The 12,949-nt window shown below is 31.3% G+C and overlaps 1 protein-coding gene across 1 annotated transcript; it reads left to right on the top strand.

Moving 5' to 3' along the window:
- Positions 1–604: 604 nt before the first annotated feature.
- LOC129891586 (cytochrome P450 78A7-like) lies at positions 605–2,786 on the top strand. Its single transcript, XM_055966998.1, has 3 exons — positions 605–637; positions 681–1,760; positions 2,144–2,786. The coding sequence occupies exons 1-3, from the start codon at positions 605–607 to the stop codon at positions 2,765–2,767; spliced, it is 1,737 nt and encodes a 578-aa protein (XP_055822973.1). The 3' UTR covers positions 2,768–2,786.
- Positions 2,787–12,949: the final 10,163 nt, after the last annotated feature.

Consider the following 12,949-nt stretch of genomic DNA (forward strand, 5'->3'; position numbering starts at 1 on the left):
CCCAAAATTCAACTCTGGAAAAAAATTAAAAATTTTCATGATTAAACACCTCGGAATTTACATGTGATATAACTAAACAAAGCTATGGTAAGTGATGAAATCAAATCAATATCTATAGTATGTGTCCTACAAAGTGTTTTCCAAAAATTTATATTTTTAATTAGGGTTAGGATTCTTGCTAAATAAATTTAATCTAGACCTTTAAAAATTATATTTAACAAGTGACATTCATCATCTAAATGTGTGCTTGAGAAAAGGATAGAAGTATAATGCAAAGGAGTCAAATCCTAAAAATTCTGTGAATATCTTTAGGTAGGTGGTTGATCATGTTTCATTGTGAAATTTGACAAAATAATTTTTATTTTAAAGTAAAAAATACTATTTGAAAATTGAAATTGTTAATTTTGACTTTTTGTAAGTAATTTGTAGTGAAAAAAAAGAAGTGAAAGCACTTTTTTTTTTCAAATTTATGAAAACTCTGTTGAATTTTAAACTTTTATGATCAAACGTGTTTTTCGATTTTTCAAAATTCAACTCTAAAAAAAGCAAAATATTTCATGGTCAAACGCCTCTGGATTTACATGTGATAGGACTAAATAAAGCTATGGTAAATGATGCAATCAAATCAATATCTATAGTAAGTAACATAAGTAATTAAATTTTTTGCGGCTTATATAAAGCTAGCCATACTTTTCATTTTGAAACATCACAAATATAATTCCACTACTCCTATTTTTCTTCATCTTATGGATTTGGGTATGGGCACAAGAGACTCCAACTGGTGGGTATTTACACTACCAGCTTTCCTTGGTTGTAAAAGTACTCTTGTTATTGATGAATATATTATCCTTTCTATTCTTTTAGCCTTTATTTCAATCACTCTAATCACTTGGGCTTCTACTCCCGGTGGTGTAGCTTGGAAAAACAAAACTAGTGTTCCAGGGAGAATTCCTGGACCACGTGGCTTTTCGATTATCGGAAGCCTTTTCACTCTGAGTCCTGATGGCTTAGCTCATCGCTCTCTAGCCACCACGGCTTGGAGTCATAAAAAAGCTAAAAAGCTTATGGCTTTTAGCCTTGGTTCAACCCCTTTAGTTGTATCTTCTGATCCTCAAATAGCTAAAGAGATTCTCACTTCACCTCATTTTGCTGACCGTCCGATTAAACAGTCGGCTAAAAGCCTCATGTTTAGCCGAGCCATTGGGTTCGCTCCTAACAGAATGTATTGGCGTCTCGTCCGTCGTATCGCTTCTTCATATCTCTTCTCCCCGAACCGACTCGCGGCTCATGAGACGAGCCGTCAGCTTGACTGTTCCGTTATGTTACGGAATATAGTAAGTGAACAATTGGAAAACGGGAAAGTCGTTTTGAGAGAACATTTGCAATTTGCTGCGCTGAATAATATAATGGCTAGTGTGTTTGGGAAACGTTATAATAATGATGTCGATAGTAAATTAGAGCTCGGAGAATTGCAAGATATGGTGAAGGAAGGATTTGAATTATTAGGTGCATTTAATTGGTGTGATTATCTTCCGTGGTTGAGCTTTTTCTATGATCCTTCGGACATTGTCCGAAGGTGTGAAGCTCTTGTGCCGCGTGTACGAAAGTTTGTCATTGCCATTATTGACGAACACAGGCGCTGCCGCAACACTTGTGCATCCAAAATGGTGATGACTGATAATGGTGATTTTGTTGATGTTTTATTATCTCTTGATGGAGAAGAAAAGCTGGCCGAAGATGACATGATCGCCGTTCTTTGGGTAAGTATATAATTACTTTTTGTTTCAGAAGTGTTTTTTATTTTCTTAAATTCCATATTAAATTAAAATATGACAAATAAATTGAAATGGAAAAGGTATTTATTTTGATAACATGACCAACTCGTGTAAAATCATTTTTAGTAGCACAACTTGATTCTTATAATTAACTCTTTCCCTAGCTACGAAAAAAAAATTCAGAGCTAAATAGAAAATTTCCATGCTAATCTCATTTTTCTATGAATTAGCCATGGATGATATAACAGTCCAATCAAGTAGGAGCTATTTAGCGATTGATTAGTTAGGAATTAGCGATAAATTTCATAATTAATATCATGTTTTCTAGTAGTGTTTTTAATTTAGTTATTTTTTTTTTGTAAATTCAGGAAATGATTTTTAGAGGTACGGACACCATGGCGCTTTTAACGGAGTGGGTGATGGCGGAACTTGTTTTGCACCCCGATGTGCAAATCAAGTTACGACAAGAAGTTGATAATGTGACGATGGGAAAAGTTGCGACTGATGCGGACGCTGCTGGGATGCCTTACTTACAAGCAGTGATAAAAGAGACGCTAAGAGTACATCCACCGGGCCCACTTCTCTCGTGGGCTCGGATTTCCACATCGGATGTTCGGCTCAGCAATGGCATGGTTGTTCCTTCCCATACAACGGCAATGGTTAACATGTGGGCTATTACTCATGACTCTGATGTGTGGGAAAACCCGCTAGAGTTTAAGCCAGAGAGGTTTGTTGTGTCTGAAGGTGGTGTGAATGTGGACGTGAGGGGTTGTGACCTACGTTTAGCACCGTTTGGGGCAGGAAGGAGAGTATGCCCCGGGAAGAATTTAGGGTTGGTCACCGTAATGTTATGGGTGGCTAAGTTGGTGCAGCATTTCGAGTTTGTGGAGGATGGGCCCCACCCGGTTGACTTGGGAGAAGTTTTAAAATTGTCATGTGAAATGAAGAATCCACTCACTGTTGTGGCCATGCAGAGGAATGTTTCGTTTTAGGATTTTGTGAGTGTTTTTTGTTTTTATTTTTGATATTTTTCTACATTTCTGGGCTTTATAGTTGAATTTTTACAAGTTAAATTTGTGGAATCCAATTTTGAACCTATGTAGAAAGTCCTGACTTTGTGTTTTCTTGTTTAGGAAAACAAAAAACTTATATTGTGTTTTCTGGCTAGTAAATAATCTATAATGATATTCTTGTTTATTCATATTTAACTAGAGTTTGATTATAAATTTTAAAAATTTATATTTAAATATGTGTTTGGCCGTAAATTGATCAAATTTTGGAAATCTGGTCTTCAAATATTGAGGTGGAAGTATACATTTATTTCCCTTAATAGAGAGACTATATATATGAAAAATCATGCAAAGGTTGACCTTTTTATTTTGCAAAAAATATAAAATGCTGACATTAATTACTATCCCAAACCTTAGACTAAAGTAGATTAGGAAATATATTTATTTAAATTTATTTTTACTAGCATGGTGAGAATATGTATAGATTTGTTTTATATCCATTTTGGAGTTACATTTTCTAGTTGAAGGAAGGTTTGACAAATTAAGACATATCAAAGGTCGATGAAGATATATGCATATCAAAAAAAAAAATATGCATGAAATTCTATAGTTAGTCATCCATGAAGAAACAAAACTCAGAGCTTGTATTAATTTATACAAGTTGTTTTATTACATTTGTTATGACAAAAGAATTTCCTAATTTGGTCTACGAATTTTATCAACATTAATACTTCTAGCAATCTAGCCATTTGTTTATTATATAGCTTTTTCGTTTTTCTTTGTATAAATAAAGGTTATAGAAACTATGCCAAACAAACGGTTAGAAGTATAAATGGCATAGTTTAACTCGATTCGTATAAATGGTACCGAGTCATATTATGCCAAACAAGTTAAAAATCTTCTTACTTTAAATAATAAACATTTTTCCATAAATATGCTTGAAGGAGCTACTATCAAATATTTCCTCCGCCAAACAAATATTATTACATATTTATGAAAATATTTGTAAATATAATTATATAAATATTGTAATATATTTAAATTATAAGTTTTTAAAAAATTCATGCCTAATCAAGTTAATTAGGACACATAATTAAAATATTATAGGTCAGGCTTGATCAAGTGGTTGAATGCTTCTGCCATCTATCGGTAGGTTAAGGTTTCAAGTCACACTAAAGTATATATGAGAACACTATTAATTCTTTCACGACAGACCTGAAAAAAGAAAAGGACACAAAATATAAGGTATTCAGGGTTGTTTTAGTTGCTAATTAGGAAGAAAATTATTCATGTGTTTAAAAAAAAACTAGCATACTCAATATGTTGTTTGACAATTTTCAAGTTGTTTCGTATTAAATTCAGCTCATCAAATGCTTCATTCATCTCAATTCATGTGACATCCTTTTTTTTTTTTTTAATTTGGCTCCAAAAAGTTACATTTTCTTATTTAATAGGTATTTAATGACATCATCCTCATTTCATCTTTTATTGGGTCCCACTTACTATTTTATTGCGACAAAAATCAACTAAAAGTAATCATTAAAATGACACTAATAAGGATAATTTAATAAATATAACAAAAATTTTATTTATTTCTTAAATTTCATGCTTGATCAAACAATAACGCATAAATTAAATTGAAGAGTATTATATATATTTAATTATCATCTCAAAATCATAACAAATCTTTGCGCGCATTTTTCATACCTATATTAACCAACAATAAAACGACCCCTAAATATATTAATCCTAGGGCCTCTAAAACAATGTTATAAGTCATGTGTAAGAATGAAGTCATAATGTCATATACTTTCTCCCTTTTATTTTATGTAGCATTTTTTAAATAATTTATTTTAAAAAGAATATCATCTTGCATAAATATTAATGAATTATTTTAGATCATAAATTTTATTTTATAAATCTTTTTCTTTTTCTTGAATATCGTATCAAATAAAAAAATTCCACATAAAATAGAATGGAGAAAGCACTATAATTTCAGAAGGATAGACTAGGAGGCCGTTTGAATTGACTTATAAATTATTTATAAATTGTTTTCAGCTTTTTTGAGCGTTTGAATATCCAACTTAAAGTCATTCTATGCTTAAAACAAGCCCCAAAAAATAATTAAATCTATTTAAATTAACTTATCTAAAATAGCTTATAAGCTAAAAATAACTTATAAGCTAAAAAATAATTGGATTACTCTAACTTATTTTTTAACTTATAAATTATTTCTAACTTATAAGGTGCTTAAATAAATTAATTCAAACAAAACATACACTGAACCAACTTTTTTTGTGTAAAGATAGTTGCAAGTAGTTATAGCCAACTCATCAGCTGGTTCCAGTACATAGTCAACAAAACATACAGTGACAGTGTAGTGGAGAGAAGAAAACCTGTATTTAGTACCCCGCCCACAGCCACCACTAAGATGAAATGTGTGCCATTTAGGGCCCCTTCTATCTGTCATAAAATTTGGTTAGTGACAAAAAAAGATTATGGTAACGCGTACAACGTGTTCCCAAGGCATAGGGGGGCAAATGTAAGTCATCCTCCCTCTCCCCACACAGTTAATATTTAAGAAAAAAATATTTAAAAAAATTAATTTAAAATAATTTATAGATATTTATTAGGTTAAAAATTATTTCATTAAAAATAAAAAAAAAATTAAAATTAAATTGTTTTTAGTTATAAAAAAACATAATTTTAAAAAAAAAATTAAAAAAAATATCACATAAAATAAACATACAGAAAAATAGCAACACTCACTTCTGATTGCACATATTGTACCGTACCATTCTTCACGTGCATGCACCCCCTTACCCACTTTACTTTGGACTGCTTTTCATCACTTTTGGGGGTCACTCCACGTACTACTAACCCCCGAGCACTCCCCTTCACATGAAGGGCAGAGTTTATTATTCTTTGATTTTTTTAAGATGCTGTTTAGTGTACGTATTAAAATTTCAATCAAATTTAAATAGTATATTGCAGGGGTTTGAGAGTGACGCTCTCACTAATGGTCCTCGGACACGGCCTCTATCAGTAACTGTTCCATAGCCTCGGCCTCTAATTCAGCTCCTATCTCTATTCTTACTGCATTGGGGACTGTCTCCCCTTTGACAATAAATGTGGCTTTGATTCTAGGCATCTGACAAAATAATACGCGACACTCAGCACTAGTGATAAGAATTCGACAGGATAAGAAAGAATGAATAAAGGAAGTTTTCTAACAGGCTTCATAGCCTCTCGAAGATAAAAACAGACGTCTCCGTATCGATCCTCAAAATTCTACTTAGACTTGACTTGTACACGTGAGACCCATAAACTTGGAGCTCTGATAACATTTTGTCCCGACCGAATTCGGGTGTGATGACACCTGTCCTTTTCCACCAGACAAGTCAGCCTAAAATTCAATATTTACGGAAATTAAAGTGGAAATAGTTAAATAGCTAATAAATAAACAAAAGCGGAAGTCTTTCAAACTTAAATAACCCCCAAAGATTGGTTGTCACATATACAAGCCACTAAAATATAATTGGAATGTAAATACAAGTCTCAAGTATGTCTTTGACTCTCAAATAGAGTAAAGCATAATATATAGAAATAAGAGGGTCTGCCGGATGTCAATATCTACCTCTCTCAATCTTTTAGAAGCTTCAGATGATCAGAAAGATGAATAATCAAAGTCCAAGCTCAAAACCTATAGAAGTATAGAAGCAAGTGGTGAGTACCAAGCAACACGGTACCTAGCAAGTCAACTAATAAATTAAACTAAGTAAATCGAATAGGATAAACGAACTCATTTCCAACCCAACTGAACCTCCATAACTACAACCTGCACAGAATTTATACCCAACCTAACAGTTCATACTAAACTGCTCAATGTCACAAATCATAACATACAAATAATCAAAAGTCAAGTACAAGTTTCAAGTCAACCACACAAGTTATGCAGGAATATATATGCACACTCAATGATTATACATGTGCGCAACCGCCGACAAAGATCTCAACATTATAATCTCACCGAAAGTGACATCGGTACAACTCACTCCCGTCGGCAATAACCTCGGCGTCACGCTCTCACTAGAAATGACCTTGGCTTTACAATCTCTCACCGGAAATGACCTTGGCATCACAATTTTCCGTGGAAAATGACCTCAACATCACAATCTTTCGCCAGAAATGACATCGACATCACAATCTCCCGCCGAAAATGACCTCAGCCTCACAATCATGTCCATCTCATACAATGTTCCAGAACAAATGCAATCAGCATGCTCACACAAGTAATGAGAAAAATAACAAATTCAAACAATCTGCAATCATAAAGAGACTATCGAAGTATTTCAACAAATACACATAATATCAAGATCACAACATATCACACTTGAATCACTACATTATCACATATTACCTTTTATTAACCCCGCCTATCAATTAAGATTAGTTCACAAAATATTTCAACCTGTAACTTCATCCTCATTACTCCGTAACATATACAAGAAAGAAAATTCGAAATTCTATAAGATTCACAAATTTTTAGAACATTGTATGAGATCAATCAATGTGAGCCTTCCCCTTTTGAATATACTCTGAAATTCCACAATCTAGTCAAATAATGAATCACAATAAAAAATTGAGTCCAACGACAACAAAAACATGAAATTCGGGAAAAAGGTCAAAACGACTCAAAAATTTAATTCCGAAAATGTGGGCTAAATCTGGAATTTTTTGGATGAAAATGTTCTTAAAAATATTAGGAATCTATTGGTGAAAACCAATCCAAAATGGAGTTAAAATCAATTTAAAATTACTATTTTACCAAATTTCAAGTTCTTGAACAAAACCCCCAAATTTTCAAAATTAAAACACTATTTTTTGAGATATACTTGATGGATAATCAAGATTATAGCATAAAATCACTTACCCAATAGTTTTCCACAAAAATCCTCGTTCAAAATCGCCTTCCGAGTTCTCAGAATCCCAAAAATGGTGAAAATTGCTTATTTTCCGTCTTTGGAAAATGTCTGTTGTTCAGGTCCAATTAGACCTTCGATATTGCAGACAACTTACTCCGCGAGCATGAAGAGTCAGGCTCTAACCCTTCGGGAACGCGGTACACCACTCGCAAACCCAAAGGTCAAGGGTCAAGGCCCTTCCCAAATGCGGTCAAGCTTCCGCGAACGCGAAAAAGCTTGCACCAGACCTCAGATATCCCGTGCACACAAACCTTATAATCCACCATGCTAATTTTGACGGTCCGGACCCAATGAAATCATCACAATTCGAATTTTAGGTTTCCTTGATCCGAAATTCAAAAAATTGCAACTAAACTAACTTTATGCCTCAAATGACCAAAACGCCCTTGGAGCTTCCAAAAAATACACAAGAACTCTCCCTAAGGCTAATATCATCCCCTGAATTCAACGGAATCGTTGGAATTCAATATCGAGCATTCAATCACCAAATGTTAACCCAGTCAATTCTATGGCCAAAAACTCAAAGATTTCCAACTCAACACTTCAATTCCACGATATAACCCTGAATCTGATTTCGTCAACTCTTCTAGATCACATTCAACTTTCTATAGCTGATGGAATCGATGGAATTCTATTCCGAGACCTAAAAACTCCATATGACCTCAAATACTACTCTTTAAGCAACTTAAACCTCTAAAACTCAAAGCTTACCAAAAATCTCAACTTTTCAAGGAATTTCACGGAACTGACTTTGGATACTGATCAAATATGATTCGGAACAACTATCAGGAGGGGTACAACGGTCATTTTGCGAAAATTACCAAAAATGATCTTAAGAATCATTACAGGTAATTGTGATGATTTTTCCACGAGACATAAAAAATTTCTTGCAACTATTATTATAGGAAATGAGTTACGAAGTTTCCTAGAAGCCATAAGAGATGAACGGGGGAGGAAAGCAATGCAATAAGAGATACGGATGTTTGAAGATAATTGAACGTTAAAAATAAAGACATCCAATTCTTTTTTATGTGGATGACTTGCTTATTTTTGGAAATGGGCACGGCTAACGCAAAATACAAATCGATGACAATGATTGTATGTGAATTGAAATGGTTGAAACATGATTATCTGATCCTGTTTTTACTGTGATAGTCAAGTAGCATTGCATATGTATATATTGCTTGAAATTCGATCTTTCATGAACAAATTGAATATGTTGACATGGATTGTTACTATGTCCGTGATGAACTACTTGGCGGAAGTCTCTCTCCGATCTATGTTCCTACTCATTAGCGCGCAGTTGGTTGATATCCTTACGAAGGCGTAGAAAAAGTCGCAATATGAACACTTATTTTATAAATTGACCATTCGAAATCTTCATGCACCAACTTAGGGTGGGGGTAGGGCAATTAAAATGTGTATATGGTAAATATGAAAATTGTAAACCTAATTAGTTAGAAATTCGATAGCCAAATAGGTTTTGATTAGATTAATTTCTTGTCAATAAATAGATGATATTACTAATGAAAAAAGGGGACGCGAAAATTTTCCCATCCGTTGATTTTTCTTATGTATTTCTTATTCTTGATTTTTACGCATAAAAGCTTAGATAATGAGTGCTACATATATTACCACTAAGAATTATAATGTGATTGAAATAGAGAAAAAATATATACAAGTCAAACACCAGAGGTGTTAAAATGGGCTGGCCCAATTCAACTCAATCTTAAAGAATTAGCGAGTTAAATGGATTAGAACGGTCTAACCCTTTTAATTAAAATTCTATAAAATAACAATTCAATCCAGTCCTAAGCGGACTATAAATTGGGATGGATTGACCCTTCAATCAAAATATGGACCTCTAAAATAGACTATTGAACATTGATAAATATAACATCAATAAGATAAAATTTCACATATCCATGAGTTACATACACTTTAGTGGTATACTTATAAAACAACAGGCAAAATACAACACAAAATAATCAACTTTGAAATACTTTTTTGTTTTCAATTCTACTTCAAACAAAAATACGTTCTCTATTTACTTTTAATTATGAAAGTTAAAAAGTATTATCAAGTTATTGCATATAAAAAAATGTAAAAAGCAATTGTGGAAGTACAAAGACAATATCTTCAGGATGGCTTCAGTAATGCAGAAGTGTTGATGAGACTGGACTCTTAAGTCATATCTTTCATACTAATAGCATAAGAAACAGAGTTATGGGTAGTCGCATTCTTTGAACAAAATTCATCTTGGGTTACGAGAACAAGCAAGAGGGAGTAGTAAATCACTAGAGTCCAATTCCATTTGCATGCCTTTGGGTCCCATGCACACTGTGGGTCTATTAGATAGTAAAAAATTATATTATTTATATATTTAAAATTTATTTTTATGTATATATAATAAATGTTGAATTACTTTGGCTAATTAGTATTTTTATATCTTCAAAATTTAAGTTGATTGGTGAAAATTTTGATTCCGCCATTACATGTACAATCCTACAAGGTTGTTTGGCTATTCTTAGGAGGAGATAAAATATTTTGTTATGAGTTGACCGGATAAAGATGGATGAAAGGTCAGATCGACTTGAGTTCAAGTGGCAAAACACCTTTGATCCATCATAAGGCCTATTCTACTCTTAGTGAATTCATTATACCTACTCCAGAGTACTATAGCATGTCGAGAATAAGAGGGACATATTGAACATAATCACTTTCTTGATTGAGAGTTGTGTTGTCTTACCTTTTGATCGATACATAGTTGAGGAGGCCGATCATGAACGCTATAGGTGTGGGAGCGATCCTAGTCAGAGAAGGCTAAGACAGCGCCTCACATATGGGTAGCAAAAAGGCCGACTCGAAATATTTGATCTTAGGTGCATTTTTCTTTGAAATATTATTGTTTATCTATTAATTAATATATTTTCTTAGAATGTTCTCTATAAATATATACCTATCACGATAGAATACAAAATTAGTGGATTTATGTAGATATATACAAGCAATCCCATAATTATTTTTAATCTAATATGAATTAAAGATTAAACAATTGAATTTATAAATAGAATCAAAAGTGAGTAAGTTATAATAATCACAATTAACCTCCTGATCCTGAAAGTATGATCTTAAGTGAATTGATGTAAAATAAGTAGTGTAAATGGAAATCTTATTGAGAGTTCCTGACTAAGATGATGAGTAATGTGACTTAAGAACAAAACATGTGAGCTTTGTTATAATTTTGAGAATTTAAGCAATAATAATCGGGAAAATTAGACAAGGTACAAGTAGGGAAAGAGGATGTATATTTATAGCCTAATTCTAAAGTCATATTTTTTGTAAGGGTCCGTGCATGTGAGACGAAATTATGATATGAAATTATATAAGATAAATTTAAAGTTTTGTTTGAACATATAATTTTAATTTTTAAGTTTTAATTTGTGCTTATAAACATATAAAAATTCATAAGTTATAAAAACTATCAAAGATATCTCAATTTTTTTTTATAATCTTACCAAATAAGCAAAAACTCATAATAAAAGTATAATACATTATCACAACGATATTCTAAAGAAAAATACAATATTTATTAATAAATTTAATTCAATAAAAAATTAAAATTGAACATGAGTTGTAGTGTACTATTTTTTAAAAAATTAAACATGATCAACATCATCAATAACTATATCATCATGCTCATATTCGGTGAATATTTTATTGCTTCTTTGGTATTCTCGCAAAACATTGTGTAAATATAAAATGGTGATTTTTTTAAAAACAAAATATAAACTTATGGATTCATTTTTATATTTGAAAAATTTTTATAAAATCATGATATGAACTTCTCAAATTAAATTTTTTTAAAAAATTTAGAATTTTATCTTCACGAAATAAAATTACATATCCAAATACTGATTTCATCTATCTCCCAAATAGGGAGCAAGCAGTTTGGGTGAATTAACTGTTTGTTTGCGGAAAGCACAGTATATATGAAGCTGGAAATTCTATTGATTAGCACAAATTTCGAGAAGAGAAACATTGCCACGTGAATTTGTGCAATTATTAATTACTGTCTCTGCAATTCCTTCCTCTTTGCTTTTTAATTAGTTAACCATTCCATCATCACTTACGTCAATATATATAATCTTCAAACTACCATAAATTATTTCTCTATTTTAGAGCCCGTTTAAATGAGTTTAAAAAAAGTAATTTTTATGTATGAAGTGCTTTTAGAAATTTGTAGTGCTGAAAGTTATTTTTATAAATAAGCAGTTGAGTATTTGGATAAAAGTGCTTATATTGAAAATAAGTATTTGAATTTTAGAGTTAAAAAAATAAAAAGAATAGTTTGGAAATTTAGTTAAAATATAAGGGATATAAAAGTAATTTCTATGGTTAAAAAAATGGCTTAAGCACTTAGAAAAAAAAGTTAGAAATCCTAACTTTTCATTTTTGACTGACTTTAAGAACTTTATGGCTTAAAGTTAGCATTAGGCAAACACTTTCAAAAGCTAAAAAGGAGTTTATAAGTTAGTTTGACCAACTTAAAACCCATCCAAACGGACTCTTAATTTGTTGTGTTTAAACAAAAGAATTAAATGAATCAAAAACACACATAAATTATTTTAATTTTTTAGTTTTATATATATGAAATATTAAGAGTATAAGTTTTCTATATGAACTATTACTCAATAATTAGTAAAATGTATCTTAATTTATTTTTAATGATCTATGTACTACATTAATTTTTTTATTTAAATTTTTTTGTCACGTGGCACTCCACTTGAAAAAATAATTCCACATGGAAAATATTCTAAATAAACTAATATTAAGTTAATTTATTGTGTTTAAAATAATGACTCTTTCTCTTTTTAATATTTTTTTAACATTATAAAATTAAAGAATATTTTGATATATTTTACGTATCTTCTTAGTTTAAGATCATAAAATTCAAATTTTTTTTTATTTTTTAAAATTCTGTTTCAAATCAAAATCAAATAAATAAATCAAAACAGGAAAATATTTGGCAACTATTACAAGTTTTACCTTTATTCCTTATTTTTTTTTATATCTTTTAATATCCAACCTCTACTTAAATACTTTAATTTGCAACATAAGCTAAAAAAAAGTTGCAATATAAAAGGAAAATTAGCTAGGTGGTGAAGAAAAAACAAAG

This window comes from Solanum dulcamara, chromosome 1 (genome assembly GCF_947179165.1).
Source record: "Solanum dulcamara chromosome 1, daSolDulc1.2, whole genome shotgun sequence".
In the NCBI taxonomy this organism is placed as follows: Eukaryota; Viridiplantae; Streptophyta; class Magnoliopsida; order Solanales; family Solanaceae; genus Solanum; species Solanum dulcamara.

Excerpts from the sequence above, each read along its gene's own strand:
- LOC129891586 (XM_055966998.1), top strand. The coding sequence starts at position 605 with ATGGTAAATGATGCAATCAAATCAATATCTATA. Across the intron at positions 638-680 it reads CAATCAAATCAATATCTATA|CTAGCCATACTTTTCATTTT; the intron begins GTAAGTAACATA and ends GCTTATATAAAG. Across the intron at positions 1,761-2,143 it reads ACATGATCGCCGTTCTTTGG|GAAATGATTTTTAGAGGTAC; the intron begins GTAAGTATATAA and ends TTGTAAATTCAG.